Here is a 24,780-nt window from a genome sequence, read left to right on the forward strand (position 1 = left end):
ATTTACCCTCTCTGTGTCAGCTTCCCCCATCTGCAAATTAGAGATTTTCATAATTATCTTAATAATCCGTTAAGCACATTGAGATTTCTGAAGAAGCAGTACAATGTATAAAGGTTAATATTGTTTTCGAAAGCCAAAGTAACTCTCCTTATGTCACTTTTGCAAAAATACTGCATCTGATGTTGAAAAATATATCTGCCAAGTAGATGTTACTGCAGTAAATGTTCAGCACATGTTTGCTTCTACTGACGCACACTATTAGAAAAATTGCTTGAGACAAATTGAGATATTATAGAACAACCCTATTATGAAGCTAGACCACAAAAAAGCTTTTTTTAATTTAAACTAGATCATCAATAGAATAGGGAAGAGATGGATGAGAATGGGAAAGTTGGTTGTAATTATTTCTCTGAAGATCTGGAACATTATCTGACAGGATTTTAATTCTTGAGTCTCTATCAAAAGACTGGCAGTACTCCAAGGTCTTCAAGACATTTTGGTCCTTAAGGGTAGCAGGAGGATAACAGTCTGAGTAAAAGGCCTTTACTTGCTATTACTTGCTAGCCTTGTGCTATTCTGCCTTCAACTTCTTTCCCTAGAAAATTCCAGTTAATTCAGATTTCACAAGAGAAACACAAATTTATGCCCAAAAAAGTAAACTACTTTATACAATTATCACAAATGTACTTCAAAAGGAGAAAGATATTAAGGTGCAGACAAAGTACCTCAAATAGGTACAGCTTCAAACTCAGACAAGGTGGGTGGCTGAACATGTGAGAATCTTGATGAAACAAACTCTCCAGAGGAGAAGAATTATGGGTAAATAATTTCATTGCCAAAACCATTGCTTCAGAAGATTAAAAAAGGTTCAGGGATGCTCCTAAAGAACCCAAATAAAATCCAAAAATCTGAACCAACACCACCCTTGCACCTACCCCCCAAAAAGTATCCTTAAAGTTACTGCCAACTAATTCTACGAGAAGCAAATTAAGTGAGGAGGACATGCACCAAAATTAAAAGTCGGTATCTGAAGTGTTTTAGCCACAAGTATTCACATACAAAAATAAGGAAATGTAAAGTGAAAATAACATTCCAGAATAGTTGGGGTTTGAACTCCCCTACTTCAGGCAATATATTCTTTGACAAAGAAATCTTCGTACCTGCATTCAAGTAAAAACTAGTTAAATATTTCAGCAGGCAGTATAAGTCACCCTACCTTGAATAAATGAGCATTAAAGCATTTTAATTTGCTAGATGAATTATACCAATGTAAGATATCACTGAATGTAACCAAAAGCAGCTATCAAATATTAAAGAAGACACATACAAAAACCTCCAGAATAAACCAAACTGGGGTAATTTCCAAAACTTTACTCTCCTTCAAACCAAACTAAACATCTCAAGTTCCTCAAATAGACCAGGTGAGCCAGAAGAATGCTGCCAGAAAAGTCAGGTCAAGAGACATAACTCAGAAATACCTCTGAAAACTGATGAATCTGTTGAATTAATTCCCCATTAGTGGGAAATTTTAGACATCAAAAAGCTCAAGAAATTGCTGACAGTATTTAGGATAGTAACTGTGTAAGTTCAAAGAAACACACTTAATTGAAAAGGTACCTTTAACCAGGTTTATCAAAAAATCCAGTCCCATCTGTGCCATCATCAAGAACAGCTGGACTACTCCAAGAAAACATCCACTGAAAAGAACCCTTGATTCTCTAAAAAAAAGTTCTCCCTTATTTCCTGTTGTGAAGGATTCCTAAACACAAATGATGGAGTTTCCTTTTTCTTTTGGCCTCATTTTTTTCTTGATCAGTCTCATTTACTGACACAAGGACCAACACAAAAGCCTGTCTTGTACCAGGCTATTAACACCATCATTCCAGAAAGAAAATTAATTTGTACAGTTCTTATCTTTTATCTTAAGTCGGGGCAATGGTATGGAACAGTTACTACGTTAGATGTAAAGCCGATGAAAAACTTCTACTGTGATTTGTGATCTGTTCAAATTAATTTCCATTTCCAGAATTCTAGGATAGCACCGTGCTAGGTGATGGGTAATCCCAACCCTTTGCACAGGAGCAAACCCTGGCATAGAAGCCATCAAAGCAACACTGTCAGTTTCCCTGAAAACCTGCTGTATTCTCACACAATCCTCTTTTTCACAGTGAAGTGGTAGAGCTCATGAAGAATCACTGTCATCATCTACATCCAGTCCCCACTCTTTCCTCAGATGGTAAAAGCTTTGTGATCTTTGACCAAGGAAAGAGCCAGACAGAAAGCCTGCAAAGTCAATCAGGCTGAACATCTCAGCAAAAATTCTTCACTTCGTTAATTCCAAGGTGCAAAGTTATAACTTTACTGCATGAAATTATTGACTAAGTATCTCTTGCAACATTTACAAATTCCCTGGCAGAGTTCAACACTTACCTGTTCTCTCTTGACCAACTTCTCTAAAAGCTATCAGATCCCTCAATACACCCTCATAAGCTCAAGAAAATAAAGTGGAAAATTTCTGCTCAGGCAACATACGGACCGCTAGCCATATGGATCCATTAACACAAGCCTTACGTGATGGGGGGGGTGGGAAGGAGGAAGAGAAAAGAGGCCACTAGTGTTCAGCTAACTTGGTTGTCAGAATCAGAAAGGATCAGAATCTTGGCAGACAATAGCTTGAGGTAAAAAGGAAGTGTTACACCCCAAAAATCTATTAGTAAATATGTCCCAGTTTCTACATGCAACAAGATACTGCATCATTTTGTGCATCTGGTTATATTGGTCATCCCAATAACAATCCAATTAACTGTACTTTGCTGCATATGATGTAAGCATCACCAAAATTCTGATCATACTGCTAGAGATCATGCCTACTTTGTTATCATAAATGTATTTTCAGGGCAAAGTACTACAAGAACAAAAAGTTATTCTTAGATAAAGTTATGAGAAGATCATTCTAGAAACTCTTGAACAATTTCTGACATCATAAATGCTGGCTGTCATGACAATCAGTCTGAGCATTTTTGCCAGTTTCTCTGATAGAGGTTTTATTATTGCATTTTATTTTCAAATGCATTCAGCTGCCAAAGTAGAACAAATGTGATTTACTCTTTATTAAAATAATTTATAGAGTTACTTAAGGATTATTTAACAAAACCAATTTTTATTTCCAGATCTATTTGCCTGAATTTTCTGAATCCCAGTATTTTCTTGAAGAAATCTACACTACTGAAAAGATTAGACAGTTCAAGCAGTAGAGGTATATGCGGATCACAGACTGAATTTAGTCCTTGAAATAATGCTAGAGTTTTACCATGCAGTTTTTCCTTCAGCAAAAGAACATGAAGGGTAAAGTCTTAACCCCGTTAAAAGTCAAGGCAAAGCTTCCATGGACTGTAATGAGACTGGGATTTCACCCAAGGTGTTAAACTGTGGTTTGGGAAAGCGAATAAAAATACATCCATTATTGTAACAAGTACTTACCTGCTAGCCAGACTGAGCAATTCATGTCTATCGGCTACTCCGGATTTCTTTTCCAGTTCCCACAACATCACATTGATCAGGTATGAATTCTTAATTACAATGGGCACTTCTTCAAACATGTTTTCATAAGCAATATTTGCTTTTTTCAAGCTGTAAAAAAAGTTTTAAAAAATTTATTAATATAAACAGTAACTCTCCAGTTCTTTTTGTTGAATTGTTGCTCCAACAACAATTGGCATTTTTGTAAAAACTCTTGATTTTCATAGTTCCACAATCAAACAAGAGTCAAGTTTTGGTAAGAGAGCATTTGCATGGCAAAACCTCACTTTTACAAAGACTAGGAAAAGCTGCTCTAGGAAAAACTCTCAGAAGTCAAGCAGCCGCTTTGCTTGCTAATACATTACTTACATGAAAAAGCCTTCAGCAAAAGACTGTACTGACAGGATTAACTCTGCCCCTTCCAAAATATTTTACTGATTTCAGGGTTTCTTAAATAGAAGTGAACAGTTAGTTACCAGGTGACACTGAAATACCCTTAAAATCATAACTATTACAATGAAAAATAATTTCCCCAATAGCTGAATAATTACAATTTTTACTGCCCAGAAATTAGATTGACAAAATAGTATGTGTTTTGGAATAATTAAATTCCATGGTGGATATTAAAATATAAAATTTCAATGTAATTTTTTACAATATACATATAAAAACTATTGTTATTGCTTTATTATAAAAGTAGACAGTAATACCTTTCATAAAATCTGGAAATAAAGACATGACCTGTAAGTTTCTAGGAAACATATCCTTAACTTCTCTGTATGCATATTGGATTTTGGAAAAAAAACTTTTGCTTTTTGCCTTCAGTGCCCCCTCCCCCCCCGCCTTTTTTTTTTTTTTTTTTTGACTAAGCACAGATTCATTTGTTCATCATGGAAATGCATTTTTTTGACACTAGGCAATGAAATGATTCCATTTTTCCTCAACGTAGAAAGTTTAACAAATGCTTGTGCTCTTGCTGTTGACCACCAAGCTGTCTGAGGAAAAAGACGACAGTTAAGGCCTACATCAATTGCAAGCGGCTAATCTTCTGAAACAGAGTAATTATCCTACTTTACTCCAGAAGATTGTGTGGAATAAATACAGAAGAACCGCTATTCCAGAATACCTGTTCAATTTTCCTTTTGGAAAAAAAGAGCTTAAAGACAGACCAGCTATTTCCCCTTCTCCATTTCTTTTTTTTATTTTTTTGACTCTGTTCCCAGATCCAGCTATCTTCACCATGGTCCTTACAGCCAGCCCGCTGACCATCTCCAAACTCAGTTTAAGTTCTACCACTTCAGCCCTTATGTAGGTGCCCAAAGACAAGCTTTCACGCCTTCTCAGCCCACTATATCAGTGCACGTCTATCACTACCAATATTTATCCAGTTTCCCCAGCATACACGATTACATGAGATTTTAAAATACAGTCTTTCATCATGCCATGTACCCTTCTGCCTCTCATATAATCCAGCAAAACCTATGAGAAAACATTCTTTTAAGTTACTTACGCTTCTGGAGAGAAGTCTTTTTCTTTGCAAACTTCCATCAGTTTGGGAGTCAGCCTATACGCCTTTAGTGACAAAGACCCTTGGGCAGTTTTAATGGGATCTATAATTAAAAATGGAGGAAGTATATTATTAGTAACTCCAGATTGCTTTTTTTTTTTTTTGGCCTTTTTTTTAAATATCTGAATGACATAAACAGAAGGAAAATAACTAAGTAGCCGTGTTAAAAAAAATTAAGACAACCAACACAGAAAAGACACTATAGCAGAAGTAAACCTACACTGAAATGCAAAATACATCCAACTGTATACGGTGAAGCTAATTAATAAAATTAACTTGGAGAACATGGGGGGATCTAGACCTATTCTACTCACAACATTATTTCCCCATTAAAGGTCTAATTCACATTTTTATTTTCTTTCATATGGACTATCTACAGAACTCATGTAAGAGGTACCTCATTTAAATAAAGATTTTTCCCCTCCAGTCATTATGCAGTAAATTAAAATATTCATTAAACTACATTTTATACAAAAAGCCTGTAATTTTAGAGTAGCAATAAGCTAATTTAGATCAAGTTGCCCTGCTGCTTTGTGCATAACAACGTAACTGGTATATAAAAAGATCAGTTTTGCCTTGACATACTCTACTGAATTTAGGGGGAAATTTTCTAAACAAACTGTTACATTCCTAGGACAAAGAAGCTTAACACTTGCAGCATGATAACGGCTGAAGCATGCCAACATGAGAATAAAAGCTGTGTTAACATTCATGTTGTCTGAAACTTAACACAGTAAAACTTTTAGCAATCGGTGATAAAATGAAAACCAAAATAGACTGAAACAAGTGGAAAATTCATCAAGGTCTGATGATGCAATGTTTCCAGCCAATATAAGTATACTTTAACAACTTGTTCTTTACTGTAATCCAATTGTTAACATACTGAAACAATTTTGGGGCAGCTCATAAGATTGATCGTATTCATTAGTATTTTTTCTGACAGATACTCAGGACGTTACATTTACTTCTCAGCTGGAAACTATATGCAAGTCTGCCAGATATGGCAAACTGTGAGTGTTTGGGGAGGGGGAGGCTATAAAGCTGTTAAATTGCCTACGGTTCTGATACAGCACAGAACATCTGGTCTGGAGAGCTTGAGGAAACACCATTAAATAGGCAGAAAAGAAAAAAATCTTTGTGCTAAGAAACAGTCCAGGTTTTGTATGCTTCTGTCAGAGGTATAAAAAAAACCTTGGCAATTCGTGCGATGATTGGTCAGTCACGTACAGAGCCAGACACGCCAGCAAGCGGGGTTTGTTAGACATCTGGTCGGGTTCCACCAGCCCCTTCCACGAGGGAGGGGAGATGAAGGAATAAAAATGAAGCAGCTACTCCAGCATTCCAAAACGTACACATCAGGGCTCTGATAGCAAGAAAAATAAACAGAAAGAAGGAAACCCTGTCTAGACTTAGCTGCTGCTGAGGCTGCCGTAGACACAGGGTTGGTATTTACTTGAAAAGGCCTGCCAGGCTACTCTTACAGGCAAAAGACAGAATACAAAAATAGTAGTAATAATATTAAGAGGGGAAAAGAATAATAAAGGAAACCTCATACTAACCGTAAATGAGAACTACAGACTCCTCAATTGCGTGCTGGTAACTGAACTGGGAGTCCAGGAGGGCACGAGTGACAAAAGAGCCATAGTATGTGGACTGGTACCAGCCAACGTGAAGATGATCAATGTTTACGTGGCGCAGGCTTCGCATCATTTCCATCTGGTATTGAACTAGATTAAATAAAAAGTATGTTTAAAAAGTAAACTTACACGATCTGTACTATTTCAAGAGAGAGCTTGATGTTAAATGAGTAAATTGTGATTTTATTTTATTTTCATTTTTGCAACTGCGCAGAGGTTTGTTTATTCACTGCTGGACCGTCTTCATTAAAATCCAGAGCTTCCTCAGAGAATGAGAGTAAGCCTGGCCTGAGTAAGCAGACTTTTTTCAGTTAATTGCTAAAGTGATCAACAAACTGTTACACATCATTTACAGTGTGTATTAGCTTGCTCATTCATAAAAAAATATCTGATACTGGGTTTCATTAAGGAGTAACATTTTACCATTTTATAACAAAGAAATACTCTGTTTTAAATTGCAATACTGTCCAGGATTAGATAACTTTTGGAATCAAAAGGAGAATTATTTAATGAGTTTATGAAACAGAAGATGAACTATTTACGTCTTTTTCACAACATAAAACTACATTTTCGGTATTAGAGTTTGGGGGACAACTACAGCTGTCAGATAGTTTTGACTGCATTTATCCTCAATTTTTCAACAGTTTCTTCTTTTTATATGTATTTAATGTGTAAGTATACATGTATGTATAATATTATACATAATTCACACACACGTACCTATATACAGTAAGTTACCTTAGACAGCAGAAAATGGTTTTTGTCAGGCTTTTTACACCAACAGCTGTAATGTTTCATTGTACCAACACATAAATTCTGTTTCTACTAAATGCTTCATTCACACAGATTGCCTTGATGGAACAGAATTCTATTCAGGAATGTTTAACATAATCCCATTTAGCAGATCTACACACCTTATCACTTATCAGACCTTTTAAACAGACAAACACTGTGCCTGACAATTAAATTTGAGGAAACAGATTTCAGTGTGATTATCAGATGAAGCAACGCTCACAGCTAGCTGATGGGAAATCAAATGCAACAATACTACACAATCCCTAAATTTTGTTTGTAGCTGAAAAGTTTAGAAAGATAAAAAAATAAACCCCTCCTATGCATTCATTTTTGTTAATTTTTTTCAAGGCTTCTCCTTGCACAGAAGAAAACATGATATTCATTATAAAATAAAGTAACATAATTAGAGAATAGAATGTGCCACGTTTTCAGACCTCACTTCATATCCTTTCAAGGGAAAAAAAAATCCAACCATATTCTTTAAAGATATGAGGAGACATTTTTCAACATTGGACAAATATTTTTCCAACTTATCACCCTTACAGCACAAACTACATTCTGCAGTCTGCTGGCCCTTGTCATTAAATTGCCATATCTTACTGACCGTACTTTTAAAGTAATCTATGTACAATTATATCAACCCTCACAGACTTCTTCCATCAGCATATGTTGGTGCTTGCATTCTATTTCATAATATCTTAATAGAAATGACTTGCAATTTGTGGTTCATCCAGGACACCATGATAATACAGACACCCCAAAACTAACGCAGCAAAACCACCCAGGCCAGAGTCTGGAACCGCCCCCCCGGCACGAGCAGAGACCAGGCCCGGGCTGTCTCTAAGCCCAGGCAAATCTGAAGATGCCACTGTGCCCTTGAGGAGAGCCAGCAGAACCGCCCAAACAGCTATCTGAAAGTCAGTATGAAAACCTTCCCCCTTGCCAAATAGAAATAAATTTTAATCCCGCTTTCATTGCGCAAGTTCCAGAAACAGTGGCCAGTTTCAAGCACACTCCTCGCACAGCAGCCCCGATGCTTTAGCAGGTGGCATCTCAACGTTTCTCACAAGAGCAAAGCTAAGATCCAGCTTGTCAAGGAAGTTCAGTCCTTAAACTTACAAGGTTTTGTTGGGTGTTTTTTTTAGGGGGAAGATGTTAGGTTTCTAAATTTTACAATTAAATCATAAAGAACATAGATCTCCCCCAGAACAAACTAAAAGACTCCTGCTGTGACCATGATTTTGAATTGAAAAAGCATACGATCCATTTATTAAATGTAGCTACAATAAACTATTTTGGTTAAAATAAGGTTTTCAAAGATATATCTCTTTGGAAAGCAAGCGAGACTTGCTTTTGACACGACGTGCTACAACAGGCTGAAACATGAAATTATGGTTAGAGCCTTTCTAGCCAAATGAAGTCATGAAAAGGAAAAACTAGAAAGGGATTTTCAAAAGCAGCTGAAAGAGATAAAACATTTTTTGAGAATGAAGTTAAATGTGGATTTTTAGATAGCTGAGCTAGACTGCTCCTTGCAGTGGCAATTCTCTTGTAATTGAGGGCACTGTCAAAGTAGAGGTGGTCATGTAACGATGGAAAAAAGATACCTATATATAAATTCCTATGAAATCATGTGGTTGACCCATTCAGACAATTTCTCCCTTAAGAGGTGTAATGTTAAAGAGAGGGAATACCCTAAGAAAACATTACCCTAAGAAAACTTGAATAAAGGTTTATCATGCTCTTAAAAGTGCTCGTCTGAGAGGTAACTGGTAACCAAGTTCCAGGACAAATTCTTTTCTTAAACACGGTATAACCAGCAATGTGTAACTGAACGTAAGTGTAAGCAGTATCGTCTCAAAGAAAAAGAACTCACTGAAAACCATCCAGATTTCAAGTCAGCAATTCCTCCTCTCATGACTGTTAGCAGTTAGATGATAATGAAGGCAATAGCGGAAAAATCTCAAAGAACCAATAAAGCATCAATAGCTAACATCTCTGCCTTGGGAAAACAACTGCAGAAATTAAAACATGATGCAGTCCCCACCAGGGAGAAATGGAAACTCTTTTAACCAAACTTATATATTTTATAACATGTATTAGTAGCTAGATAGCTCCAACAAGCTGCCAACTTGCACAAATGGGTAACAGCCCGCAAGCTGCTTTTGTTGATACCGTTACCACTGTTTCTTTACATCTTCTGCCCCATCTACAGAACATTATCTTTTTACCTAGAAGTTTAGCACAGACTAGGAAAGAGCTCTCTCTTTCCACCCAGTTCTCAATCTGCTAGGACTCGGGACGGTCATGCACTTCTGCTAACGAGGAGTTCACTGTTTCAAGCCACCGTCCTTCCCAAGCCACGTCACAAAGGTGCCACTAAAAAGCGCCATGAAGTCTGAGAGTGCCCAGAACTGAGGTGAGCAAGGAAAAGGGCAGGGAACAGCCAGACCAGCACACTTTCCCCATCTCCCTGACACTTAAACAGTGCACCTATATTTTTTAGCAAATTCTTTATTCAGAAGTGTCCTTACGATGAGGAAAGCCAACAGTCACACCTGTGCTTCTCAGTGTGCTTCTTGCACTGAGAGCACACAGCCTCTGTATCCTGAGCCATCACCATGCATCTCCTGAGCACCCTCTCTGGGGTGGTTCATTTTATTTTTTTTTTAACAGAAGATTCTCTCTTTTGCTATTATTAAAATAAACCTCCTTCCTATAAAAGGGCAATTTTTTAGCTAGTTTGCAAACAAATGGAAGTAGGGGGGGATTAATGCAGCTAGAAAGTGTTACTATAATTTGTCTAAAGTTGAAAAAGTGTAAAACTATACAGTATGGGTGCTTTGCTTGAATATGACTGACTTGCATGAATTTGTACTAAGAAAATCCCTTGACTGAAAACAGCAAATTTCTATTACAGTACTTTGGTGGGTATTTTTTCCCCCTGAATTCAAAAATGTTTTAACAAACTTGTTGTGAAAGACTAAATACTAAAATAACGTAATCACTTTTTGTTTTTCTAAAATGTACTGGTAACATTAGAAACTTTATCTGGGCTTTAAAATATAGGCAGTATACACCCTACCTTACCGATTAGAAAATTTCATACCTAAAATTATATAATAAATCAGAGACAAGGCCAAGAACTGAACACTAATGTGATGATCTGTTCAACACTGGGACAACTCAGCCACGTTCTCTAAATACCTCAAAATATTCTCGGTCAATAACTTCACTATTTGAAAAACTAATTTAAGAAAAGGTCAAATCAAGTGAGACACTGAAAAAAAGGTCCATGTGAGGATTTTAACATACAAACAAAGACACCAGAGTTTACAAACAATGGGCAAACTCACATCCTTCTTGAAAAAACAGCTTATTTCTACAATGTTTCCAAAACAAGTGTTATTGTCACAATCTGATACATGCTGCAAGTTTATTTATCACTGTATTATTTTTCTTTCTTTATAAAACATTCATTAAAATCCAGCTCTCAGGAGGTCACATATCAATGTACGCGCTGCCGAAATTTAGTCCTTAAATAGTTATCGTGGCCATCAGATGAGAGGCATTTCAGCCCGGCCCCATCCAGGCTCCTGGTAAATGTTATGACACGCAAAGCCCTGATCAAAGGTGGCCTGGAGGCAATACATTTGATGGCACCTCAGATACTCAAGGCTTTAGTTTCCAAAATATATTTTAAATTGATACGCCTTAAAAAATTTGGTTTCAAGGGAAGCAACCAACACGTCTCCTAAGCAGCTAAGCCCCACCAAAGAGGAAGAACTTCGTACCCAGTATCACAGGCTGTAGACTGACTTTACGTTGCTGCTCACCCAGATGGATATACTGGACATGGGCAGCACTACCAAAGGAGGTAACAACCAACTCCATGCTACAAACCACTGACATCTGCATAGCCTCCAGTCTGGATTTCACAATTAAGTGTTTGTCTTGACTTACGTTTTACAAATTTGTCCTTAAACTATGAACTCAAACAGCAGAAGTTACACATCTTCATGAGGGCAGGTCACCAATTCCAGAACAAGATAGCCCTTTTCTGCTCCCTCACCCACAACAGCCTCCTCAAAAAGACTCTCTGGATTATCTGAAGATGAATATTCCTCGCAGAAATCTTGGGCATCCAGAAGACAGATTAACTAAAACTTAGGGTTGTCATTAAATAAAATTTACTCAAGACTGGGCATGCTTTCCATGGGACACTGAAGTCCATCAGAAGAAAAAGCATCCAGCTCCTACACTGACACTTCCCTGAATTTGACTGGCAACATGAACTCGGCAAATTTTGGTTATTCTGGTCAAACTATATTGAAAAACAGCTAAAATATTCCTTTTATAGCACCACTACTAATGTGGATAGTATTTTTAAGGCAATAATTTGTCTCTTTTGAAGTGCTACCATGTGGTAGCATGCGTACTGAACAAGTGCTATACACTACGTGGTACTTTTTAGCAGCACAAAAAATTCTGTTTTTTCTATACATATTAAGCTTTGCCAAACCACATGTATGCTTCAGACAGTATCTTCAATGACTAAAACAAGTTAGCAGATGCTAGTTCAAGGAACCAGCGTATGCATTTGAAAAGAAGGAAAATTGATTTATTTAATTTAATTAAGCACAGAGAATTATGGAGACAACAGATTAATTCGTTTCCCTCCACGCACACAATCTCAATTAATTGTCTAAAAAACTATGAATCACAATGACTGCAACTATTGATAACAATTCCAATTGTGAAGATACAAATATAATTAGTACCACAACCAACTTATTCTGGTTAAAAAATACAAATAAAAAAGATGAGCAAAGAGAAACAAGAATTGACAGTTAATTCCAGCAAAGGCAATATTTTATCAAAGCCTTCAGATACTGTTGAAACATATTTAAGCTTAAGTATGCAACACATATGCATGCACGTATTTGCAGATTTTTATCTATATTCAACCCCCCCACACTTCTCCCAAGACAAATGTACAAGCTGAGTAATTCAACAATTCTCCTATTCAGGGAGAAAAAAAAAATAAAAGTAAATATTGCCTTCCTCAATAATATTCATTTCCTCCTCTGAAATATCAAGTCACGGTTACAAAACAGTACTCTATTTTATGCACTTTTGCTATACTGAGCTGAAAACACCTGATCTCCTCTAAACTTGGAAGCTAAGCAGACCAGAGCCTGTGAGTAGCTGGATGGGAAAAAATCACCTGAAAACAGGCAAAAGTCCAAGAGTCATAGTCAATCATAAGACCACAAAAACAAAAGTGAGTCAAAAGACTTAATTCAACTCCATTTTAATTGCTAAATTCAGGGATGAAAAAAGGGGTAGAAAATATTTGTCTGAAGCGGATTAAATTTTTCTTAAAGAATTCTTGTATTTTAATGAGTTCGCAACTGTGGTGGAAAAGCTGCACACCATCTGAAAGCACTCTTTACAAATCTGCATTTTCTTTATAGACCATGGCATAAATTGAAAGCAAATCTGTAGCAATCACCTCCATTTATGCCACCAATGCTACTGCTCTCGTAAGAGCAAGCCCAGCCATCTTCTGTGATGCTCATTACAGCAACTGAGGCTTTGCTAGTGTCTTAATGCTTCCTAAAGCAAAAAGTCCTTCATTTTATGAGAAAGAAGCGGGGAAACAGAAGGGGGAAAACCCTAAAATAACTATTCGTAGGGTATGCTCAGTGAACTCATTCATTTTTAACCTTGATCACGATTCAATGTTAGTTTTACTACAGCACTGTGTAATATTAATTGAGCTCTACAGAAAACGTATGGGACACCCAGAGGAGGTATCACAATCAGTAGGTGAACACTGAAAAGTAACAGGAACATAATAAAACACGTTTGGAGCACTTCTGTCTGGAGATACTTACCCAAGATGTAAGTGCATATCTCCAGACTGTTATTTATTACCAGTTTAGACAGCAGTTGCCCATGCATGGTGTCCATCAGAGCTGATGACTAGAGGCTGGGCAGCATGGGCAGAGGTAAGTCCTGGAGTCTGGGACACCACACCAGGGCAGGCAGTAACTGCCCATCACTACCTTCTTGCTTTACAGAGGTGGCTCCAAGACACGGGCCAGCACAAAGACACACCTCCTACCAAAGCAGGGCAAGGTAGGAAAGGGTAGCTCTGTCGCTGGTGGGAATAAAGGAGGATGAGGACAAGTTTTCAGAGAAAAGGAGCAAAACAAGGGAATGGGGAGATGCGGATGTGCGTGACGGGACAACGGGAAAGCAGCAAAAGGAAGCACACCACTTCCTGCACATGTGCTGGCACTCACCCAGTGTTTTCTGACAGCAGGCTCGGGGCTCTGTTCACAAAGCACAATCAAGCTATCATAAGAAAACATTCAGATGAGCCTTCGGACAAACTAAATAAATCTCACTGACCACACAATTCTCAACCCAACCCAACAGAATGGAAACCTGTACTGTTTTTAAATAAACACACAAGAGCCTCAAGAATAGTCTAAAGACGACGGGCAGGACTGCCAAGAAAATTCACAAAATTGTCTTTTAAGGTATGCAACATTATTCCAAAGGATAAAAGCATTATAATACTCTCTTCCAGAAACATTAAAACACTTGAGTCTTCTAAAAAGTATTTTTTAATTCAGAAAATCATTTTAAACTAACATCTTGAAACTAAAGTTGAAATCAAGCAATACAATTTCACCATTTTATTGATAATGGTCTTCAAGAAGCAATTGCCAGAAGAAAATGCAACGTATTTTGAAGGTTTTCTGCCATGTATCTGGAGTAGTTTTCTTGGCCTTTATATAGAGACTTCTGTCTTCACAGTATCTTACACTCACCACTTAATCCTCAATCTTCTCCTATTTGGCAGGTAAACATTATCCACATCTAAGCATCCGTTTGGCTTACTACACCACTATCTTTGTGTTGACTGAAGATTGATTTGATACCAGATTGAAATCTTTATCAGGAAAAAAAGTTTCAGTCATCCTATATTGTCATGACGGCAGTAAACTACACTACTAAAAATGCCATCTGGGCAACTTAATTCTTGCTTTCCTTGTAAAAGAGCAAGAAGATGCTATCTCATTTCCTAATAAACATCAAATGCCTAATGAAAGCATCAAATGTTTTCTATTAGGAATGCAGTCCTATGAACTTCAGCACCTTGAAGGCTTTACTTAATCAGTTTTTGTCCAATGAGTATCATTCTAGCTGCTAAAATGCAAAGTAGGATTAAAGGCATGAAAATAAATCAACATGGTCAAAACCCAACTGTATGTTAGAGTAACCTCATATCTGACTAGGCACCTGCTCTATAAAAACAAAAAACAAACCAAAATAAATTTTAAAAAGTTTAGTAAGATTTCCTTAGGCTTCTTTGCTGGCTATCAATTTTTTGCTTGTTTACACTGTTGAGGATACATTAACAGGTAAAAGCTCTTTCTGTACAAAATATTATCAACATATCTACCTTGGTGCTACAAGTTACAAAGAAATTAAGCACATAATAACACAAAAATATGTGGTGAAAAATCTAATTCCTTTCCTACATAAATGTGAATCCGGTTAATGTATTTTTAAGAAATTTTGTATTACATAAATGGTCAGAGAAGTTATCAAATTATCTGGAAAAAAATTGGAAATGTTTAAAGATCAATGAATTACACGGTCGTTTTCACTTTTTAAATGTAAGACAGATTTTCACATTCAACAATTTGAAGGCGGAATGGTGACAGATACTGAAATGGAAAGAACTTAGGAATCACCGCACTTTGAAAATCAGTAATGTCATACAGTACGCATCATAACAAAGTCAGTCTCATTTTGGTAATAACTTTTCAATAAGTGAAGAAAAACAATAATGACTTTACATAAGACGGTTTGGGTCTTTTAAGTCCCCCACTGCCCCTTGAAGAGCAGAAAATGACTTTTCTTTTTTGTAAAGCTTCAAAGTTTAGGTATCTTGTACCACTCAGTGTTTGGATTGCAAAAATTCAAAGGGGAGGAGGGAAGAGGAGGGACATCTTCAACAGCTTAATTAAAGCCAAAATGTCCATCTTTCTCTTACCAGATACAATGAAGCAAGTCGTTTTCTGATGCCTTGGTGTAAAACATCCACACCTCTGTTTTGAAGAATCTCTCACACTGTTCCTAAGTTTTGAGGTCACAAAATACAGTCCAAACGCTGAAGCAGACACAGTCCCCACACAACAATTTTCCTGAATTGTCCTTATAGGGAATCAGGATTCATTAAAAGAAAAATCAGTGCTACAGACTGTTTCTTCAGTTGAGAGTTACACAAGCTATTTGTTTTCTGTGACCTCCATCAGCCCATCATGTAGGAATAACACTGTTAAACATTTGGTAGGGACAATGAGTAAAGAAAACTTTTCATTTTTGGCAAAACAAAAGAACAACATGGTAGCTATCCCCATAAACACATCTTTTGAATCAAAATTACACAAGTATCTAGCTTTCAAATGTGTTAAGTGCATCTGGAAAAAAAAGATGAGCATGTCTTCAGTCTCAGGCTTATAGCTTCTTCCATCAGGGACCTATTTGTGCAGAGCAAGATCTCCCCGTGTGCCAGGAAGTTTTGAAGCAGTTAACATCTACTGCTCCTTTAAGGAAGAACAAAGGACCCCACACAACCCCCAAAATTCACATTACTTTTACAAAATCCACCAGTTTTATCTAGCCCAGGTGCTGTAAAATGCTGTATTAACTTCTTTCTTTTCAGTAAGATTAGCACTTAACTCTCACCCCTCGTCTAAAGCAAACAATAACTAGGAGCTTTGTATAATATCTACATGAACACAACGTCTCAAGGACATTTCAGTATATGTCTTAAGTTAAATGCTCTTAAAACACTGCCTGACACCTCTCGGTAACACATCCCACTGAGCAGGTGTCCATGTCCACTGAGTAACTGTCCATGACAAAGAAAGACGGAGCCATCCCAGCTGACCAGCCTAGGGAGCCATGATTAAACACTATGAAAGCTCCAACCAAGCCTAGCTTCCTTCGGATCTCTGCTGTACTACCATCTACATGCAGTCCTCATCACTGTCAGTGAAGTCCTCAAGCCATGAGCAACATAACTTTATTTCACACGAGGTTCAAATAAATCAGAATCCAGGCGAAGTCCTACCCAGTAGATAGGTGAGAAAACATCTCTCCACTCCACTATGAGATCTGGGGTCAGAGATTCGCTTTGTCAAGCACTGACTTTCAGACCAAATGAACCAAGTCCTCTTGTTTTCAATCCCTCCCACAATAAAAATCTTTACCCTTCTTCAGCTTGCAGACAGAAAGATCTGAGAGTGATGGGTTCCCTGCTGGTTTTCTCGAGCTACAGATCCAAACACTACACAGGAGACAGACATAATTCAACATCACTCATTATCACTGGGCAAGTCTTTAAAAGAAAGGGAAAAAACCAACTTTTACTATCCCAGTGCTAACACAAAAAATTGTTAACATGCAGTTTTCTGAAAGGATAACTGAACAACCCTTCCACCAAAACATTTCTACAGATGAAGTGAAAGGCTTGTGTTGCACATGTGGAGGCCATGGATCCATACTTAGCTAATGCCTAATGAGAGCCAGAACTGAGTATCTGAAATTACTGCCTTTTTTTTAAATATATTAAAATATTCATAAGGGATGCATGTTACATTAGTATTTTATTGTAGTGTGTTGGTTACCAAGAGCTGTTCTCAATTTTCTCCTAAGATAGTTTAGAGTTTGTGAAACAACATGAAGGAAATTGATTGTAGGTGGGCTCAAGAGTAGAAGACCCTGATTAACGTTTTCTAGGGAGCTTGAAGAAAAGTATGCAATTTTGGAGGAACAGTAGGACTAGTAGTTCAAACCTTGTGAAATAATTTGCCCAAAAGACTCCTAAATTACTGCAATTACATGACAAGATATTGTCACATCTCATGAAAACCTATGTCCTGCTATTAGTCCTCCCTGCCAATGGCCATGGCAGAAATCATTTTGGAAGCTACTGGCTGCACTAGGTTAAATCAAGTTTTGATAGAGGCAGTCCCTTCCTGCATGTGATAACCAGCCTCCTTCAATTCCTTAAGCCAAATAATATTATGTAAATGTCAACATGACAGGCAATAGCATTAGCAGGGTACTGGAGATGCAAAAAGTTATTTAGTGGCCACGGACGCTAGCAGGCAGGAAGAGCTTACAGGGATGAGAGACATTACATTCTGACCAGAAAAGCATCATCCAGAACTGACAGCATCCAAGTTTTCAACACATCTCATCCCATACAGCTAAGCACCGATGTTAGAAGAAAAACAACATGCTAAGAACTTTGGAGCTAATCAGTTGAGGAAGTATGTTACGCTTCATTAGGTGAAACCTTGTTTTTACAGCAGTTCCAACACAGATGTTCAAGAACATCACTACTACATCATTGTACTGTTTCCTTACATGACTGCTGCCACAACAGCTATCGATTAAGTAGCATGTGCAACATTTAATGAGTGAAACACTATTAAGGTACTTAACATTTTAAAAGCGTACAGTTTCAGGCATAACAGTACATATCTCTAAATAACTCCAATATGATGGAGTTATCATGGAAAGCCAGCAGGTAGAGTCCTGAAAGGCTCACTGGCAGCAACTACACCATTTTGCCACAAGAACCACAAAAGTAATTTCTTCCAGTTCCCACTACCTTTCTATCAGAATGCTCACTCCTTAATCTGGGGAAGAAAATACAATTTAGCACGCCGCACTTAGCGGTGGTGGTAGGGAAATGCCAGTCCTTATTTTAACACACAAGAATCTACTGAAGTATTTAAACAAGCATTGTTTAGCTTTCAGAGGCTTTCCATATGGATGTGAACAAAGTAAAACCTGCTACAACTAAATGACATTTCAACTGCCAAGACAGATCCAGCCCAACTGTGCTGATGCGTTAATATTCTCCAAATCCCAAAACTATTTCTATATCAGACTTCCAACCTTGTTGTCTTGGACAACCTGAATAGTTAGCCACTACAGGTCCCATTTTCTTCCCAAGGAAATCATATTTCTCATCGTCACCGCTTCTTGTTTTCACTTCTGTGTGTATCGATATGTGCATATACATAGACATATACAGGGGGACAAGGGAGGAAGAGGAAGAGAGAGAGAATATACACAACTCCCTCTAGATATAAAAGTGCATTTAACCAAGAATCAAGGTAGATACCATGGGAAATGTCAATGCTCATGGCCATACTTTTATATACATGGGAAAAGGATGTTGTAAAGCAAGTTCAACAATAAGTAATGCAAAGGCAACTTCTCATCAACAAACAAGACACAGAAGCCCAACAGCATGTGTTTGCTCACAGTATTACAAGGTTCATCTCTAACACCACCCGCACCCCTCAAAAATAATAAATAAATCCAGCTTATGATTTCACACCACTGCCCAGATAATAACCTGACAGAGAATTCAGACCAAGGTAACTCAAAACAGAAATCCCCATTCCACTGGGCATTAGTGCTGCAGTTAGGAGCTATAACTCTGCAAGGTATCTGCTGAATGGCATTATCATCGGTATTACTCAGTAGAGTTTCTAAAGCCCAGGCTAACACTAGCAACGTCTGTTGTCCATATAACTTCTTCAATGTGTCCTCAAAGAAACAATGAATTCAGGCCAGCTTCAAAAAGTCTTTTCCATAGCACAGCAAGAGGAACAATAAAAACAGGAGTGGTTAGATATTTGAGGTGAAAGACAGTCATGCCTTCTCACAAGCTGTCTCTGGCATCTAACAACTTGAGATCATGCACTACGTTCAGATGCAAAAGACAGCAAATAATTTAAACAAAACTAAAATCCTCAACAGTTTAAGAATATCAAATTTAGAAAATAAAGCTCATGGCTTTTAGATCAATCTACACAAGACAGACTTAGGGTGAATTTCTCCCCTTTCCAGGGCTTGTAACATCATATGGCAGGATTCTGCAAGCCAAAGCTAATATTTCAGCAACACAGCGCTTGCAACCTTTATATCTAAGTGTGGCTTGTTCTTTTAAAGTAGCCAAGAACCAAACTCACACCCTGTTTAAACAGGCAGAAAAAGTGCTCTGTGCCAAGGAGGAAGTTATAAACTTAAAGTAGGTTTTGTACATGGGAAACAAGTTGGGAAGCAGGGAGAGAGATCCACTGCAATCAGTTCTCTAACAAGCACAAGAAAACGCGCAGTGTAATGTGCAGTCGGAGCTGGAGGCAGGAGGCTGCGGTTCCACAGCTCACTCAGCTGAAGGACCCCCTGATGGGGGCTGGACCAGTCAATTCTTTCCATTCCTGCTTCTTCTCTGAAGATTATAAACCCTTGGGACAGCATTCCCCTTTACTCTCAACACAGCCCCAAAGCAAAACAGCCCTGTTTGAGGAAAAGATGAATCACTGAAGCACTTGGTGGTACCTGTATTTCACTGAGTGCCAAAATGTCTTCATAACTAAATTATATTTGCAAACCTAAATTATAGCTGGAGAAAAAAAAAAAAGTTCATCAAGATTAATACTACCCAAACACTTCAGATCAAAAACACAGTGATGATAAGACATACAGGATCAGCAGCACAAAGTCCATCCGGAGGTCGGTCACTAGTGGTGTGCCCCAGGTGTCAATACTGGGTCCAATATTCTTCTGTCATCTTCATTAATGACCTGGATGATTGCACAGAGTGCATCTGCAGCAAGTTTGCAATGATACAAAACTGGGAGGAGTGGTTGATACACCAGAGGTTTGTGCTGACATCCAGAGGAACTTACTGTCTGGAGGAAGGGGCTGACAGGAATCTCGAAGTTCAGCAAAGGGAAAGGCAAAGTCCTGCCCCTGGGGAGGAATAACTCCAGGCACCAGCACATGCTGGGGCTGACTGGCAGGAAAGAATCTCTGCAGAAAAGATGCTGAGGGTCCTGGTGTACACCAAGTTGACCGTCAGCTGGCAATGAATCCTTGCAGCAAAGCTGGCCAACAGCCCCCAGGGCTGCATTAGGCAGAGTGTTACCAGTAGGTCAAGGGGCACTGGTGGGACACATCTGAGGTACTGTGTCCAGTGCTGGGCTCCCCAGTACAAGACAGACCTGGACTTACTGGAGAGAGAGAGTTCACAGACAGGCCATGAAGATGACTGGGGGCATATGTCATATGAAAGCTGGGGCTGTTCAGCCAAGAGAACAGAAATCTCAGGGGGACCTTATCCATGTGCTTAAATACTTAAGCAGGGAGGGGCAGAGGTATCAAGGAGGAAGAACTAGACTCTTCTCAGTGGTGCCCAATGACAGGATTAGAGGAAATAGGCTCAGGAAATTCAATTTAAACATAAGACAAAATACCTTTTTGGTTTGGTAGTCTCTTTGGGGGGATTTTTGGTGTTGTTTTTTTTTTTTAATGCTGTGAGAGTGGACATACTCTGGACCAGGCTGTCCAGAGAAGCGGTGGAGCCTCCATCCTTGCCGATGATCAAAACCCAAATGTGCAAAGCCCTAAGCCACCTATTCTACTTGACTCTGCTTTGAGCAGGGAGATTGGACCAGAGACCCCTAGACATCCCCTCCAACCTCAGCTATTCAGTGATTCGATGACTGGAAAAGATGGCTAAATAGAACACAGTAAAGGAAAAAAACAATCAAAAAATACTGAACCTTAATTCAAGTCACACAAAATATTATTGTTCAATTTTTATTTTTTTCCAAAGGGGCCAAGATCCCGAAAGTTCTGCTACATACTAAAGAAAAACTATGGTGATTTAAGTAATGCAAGTTTGGTTTGCATAAAATAGAGGCTTTCAGAAACAAACAACCATAGTGTGAAATTTCATCAAAGGAGACTTTTTGTGTTTCAAAAGCAGTTATTTTCATTCTGCATTCATCTTTTTGTTAGTTATTGAAAACGTTAAAAGCAATTATGCAGAGCACTATATAATTCTCAAAGGATTCAGCCTAAATACTTTTTCAAATGCAAACAAGACACTAGTCACAATAGGTAGAAAATCTTTGGTTAACAGCCACAGACTATATTTATTTTAGCCGCTCTCACTGAATGTCAAAAATGCAACAAAAAATTAACACGGGTAAGCCAGTCCGAAAATATTTTGTTTCACAAACTGTGCTTAGATTTGCAACTGCAGTTCAATATGCTAAGCAAACATGAAAATACAAAACTGTCAAAGGACAGAAAGGAAACAAAGCCACGGACTGAATAACACTGAACTGCAATGTCAAGAGGACTTGAAAAGAGAGGCCTAGAGAATTCATTTTGTTCAACAGATGGGGAAACACGGCAGAGAGATATACAAATTAAAAAGCATCTTAGTACGCTGACCATGATCTCCTCTGTTTAAAACTGCATTTAAATCAAGAATATTGAGGAATACTATTGCAGCCACCACCACCCAAGTCAGTAAATTCTCTTGAATAATAATATAACCAGAATAAAATCTAGATGAGCTGCAGAAGATATTTCCTCTGCAAAATATTGCAAAGAATGGTATTTTCTAAAGTATTTCATTGAAAACCAAGAATTTACATGTGCCACAGATATACATACATATCAGAAAACAGTCCATAATAATAAAAGTTTAATGAGCTGAACAGTGGCAATTTGGAGGGATCTGGAAAGGTGATAATCCACTAAAAGTAAGCTCAATTTCTGTTTATTTAAAATAATTACTTTAAACTTCCCGATTTATTTTATTTTTACATATCACAATCATAGTATCAGGTACCAGCAGGAAATACTGCACACTTTGTCAAAAGCTTTCTCTGCCTCAGAAGAAAGATGTTTATACCATTCTCAGAGTCTCCAAAAAGCTACTTAAAAACTGCAATTTGTTTCCAACACCTCCTCCATACTTTATCGTAAGAATATATTCAAGGGGACTGAAAAAAAGAAATAATTTTAAAATCCTTCTTTCTGTAGGAAGACTGTGAGCCACAGTGCTGCCTATTAGAGAGCATTAATGTACCCACACAGACACAGAGCTTGTGGTATGTGTGCACAGAGCCCTGAGCCATAGAACACCAACTAGATTATGTTGGTTGGTAGCATAACAAAAAAGATATTTTTTCTTCATAGTAAGTCATTTCAGTTAGTTTAGCTTAAAAGTCTAAGACACTTTTTCTACAAATAATCTTTCTTGAGTTTTTATTCTTAGAGTTGAAGGGTCCTGGAAACCACATCCCACTCCTTTGGTGGGTGGAAGAGAAGATTCCACGTGAAAAATAGCCTTGCCAGATTTCCACTAGGGACTCAGCACAGTCCCTATACCATTTCTGCAATGGACAACCTTTCAGTAAGATTTTTAGGCAACTGGCTAAATTAGCTATATGATCACTCCAACCCAACTGAAACTTGCCCATTGCACTGCCGCCTTTTAAAGAAGTGGAGCCCAGGCTGTTCTCTCTTCTTTACTCCTCTGCTCCCCTCCAAGGCCATCTGGCAATGAAAGCCTATCCTCAAGGCCTCCTTTCTTAGGCTTTACTTTGGAAGTATGAGGAGGAACAGAAATACTACCCCAGACTTAAAGATATGCCAATTAGCTTTTAAAATAGACTTCCAAATTCTGTTTTGGAGAGCAATTGCTGATCACATCACGCTGGCTCTGGTAGCCAGCTGTTGTTTTAAATGATAGCTATAAATATATGAAATACTCTCCCGATATTACTTTTCTATGTAAGAAATTGTAGCTGTTAGAAGGAGGCTATGTAATTAAGTCCCAAAGGGGAGAGAGGTTTGCACAGCCACAAAGGAGAGATCCGCGAACAGAGGAGTATGTAACACAGAACAGTCTTTGTTAAGACCTGCTCCATGTTACACAAGAGTTCACAAACTCTTGATCCAAAGTGTTTTTAAAATGACTATCTCTTTTACTTCTCCTTTGAAGGGCAAGAGCAATACAGAACTTATTTTCAAATGCAAGAATTTCAAGTGCAAGAATCGTACTCAATCTTTGCTTGATTTTGCAAGGTCTGACAATTTTTCTCCAGAACTCAAAAAGTGTAACGTTCAGATCTACAGAAAGTCAAACTTAAGTGCTCACTTGGTTCCTACTTGCCTTTCTAGTTGATGTTGACTAACAATTCATGCTGGTTTTTTGGAAAGTTTCTTTTTCATGGAACTGAGTTGGTGATGAAAGAAAAGACAGAAGGCAGAGATGGGGCCTGATGAGCAACACCATTAAATGCGCTTGATGAACAAATCACTAAACAGACTTTATAGACATTTCACTTCCTGTCCCCTACAATTTTCACTGGCAAAACCTTCCAAAACGTAGCATTGTTATACTCCTGAACTGTGAGTCACAAGTACTAAAATTTTCATTAATAGATACCAAACACACAGCAGCTTTAGGACAATCATGTTAACTCAAACACGGCAAGGGCAGTGCATGGTTTTAAGCACGTGAGAGGGTGCAGGAAAACAGAAGGTGAATTTTTGACCTCCCATCCCACACAGAGGCAATGGCCACTTTGCAAAGACACAGACAGAGAGCCAGAGAAGTGACCCAAAGATCAACAGCCTTCCACAACTACCAACTGAATCACCCTCTCCGAGGGATCTCTTCTTGAGATTCACAATTATTACTGAAAATGCTGAGGTTTCTTCAATAAAAAGAGTATTTTAAGCTGTAAACAAAGATATTAAATCCCATGAACTATTAATGAAGAAATATAAAAGACAATGAGCTTACATAAACAAACAAAACCTGCTCAGTTTAGGGTTACATTATCTTTACAAGCAAGCTTAGCTTAAAACAATTTGGATCGATACATGAAATAAGGTATCTTGTTGAAATATAGTTTTAAAAAATATATTTATTTAATATGAGACATTACAATGGTATCTTCAGGTTATAAAAGGGTTCCTTTATCTCCAAATATCCATATAATGTTTAAAATACATTCTGAATTTTGATTTCTTACAGTGTTTGATACAAAAAACAAACCAGAAGGTTGCCCTGAAGATAAATGAAACATCTGGTGAAACATGTAATAAGCTTCAGGCTCACATCTGCTACTGAAGTTAGTATTCCCGCACCATAGCTACAAGCTCCACGCAAAGCTCTATAAGAATAACTGAGAACAGGGAGGATTATAGGGAACACATTCCTCAATCTAAATTGATATTTCCTCTTCCATCTGAATCAACATTGTGCTTCCATATGTATGCATTAATGTCCAGTGCTAACCCTCAGTGGAAAATAATTTCTAAAAGCAAAGTTATGTC

At 37.9% G+C, this 24,780-nt stretch overlaps 1 protein-coding gene across 1 annotated transcript in view; it reads right to left on the reverse strand.

Moving 5' to 3' along the window:
• The window catches only part of EIF3H (eukaryotic translation initiation factor 3 subunit H), a 90,522-nt gene that overhangs the window by 10,132 nt on the left and 55,610 nt on the right, over positions 1 to 24,780 (reverse strand). The window contains exons 3-5 of the mRNA XM_074145204.1: positions 6,646 to 6,813; positions 5,030 to 5,129; positions 3,481 to 3,630 (exon numbers count right to left, since the gene is read on the reverse strand). Coding sequence (XP_074001305.1) covers positions 3,481 to 3,630; positions 5,030 to 5,129; positions 6,646 to 6,813 — 418 coding nt within the window. The remainder of the gene's footprint in view (positions 1 to 3,480; positions 3,631 to 5,029; positions 5,130 to 6,645; positions 6,814 to 24,780) is intronic.

Source organism: Numenius arquata, chromosome 3 (genome assembly GCF_964106895.1).
Source record: "Numenius arquata chromosome 3, bNumArq3.hap1.1, whole genome shotgun sequence".
Taxonomy (NCBI): domain Eukaryota; kingdom Metazoa; phylum Chordata; class Aves; order Charadriiformes; family Scolopacidae; genus Numenius; species Numenius arquata.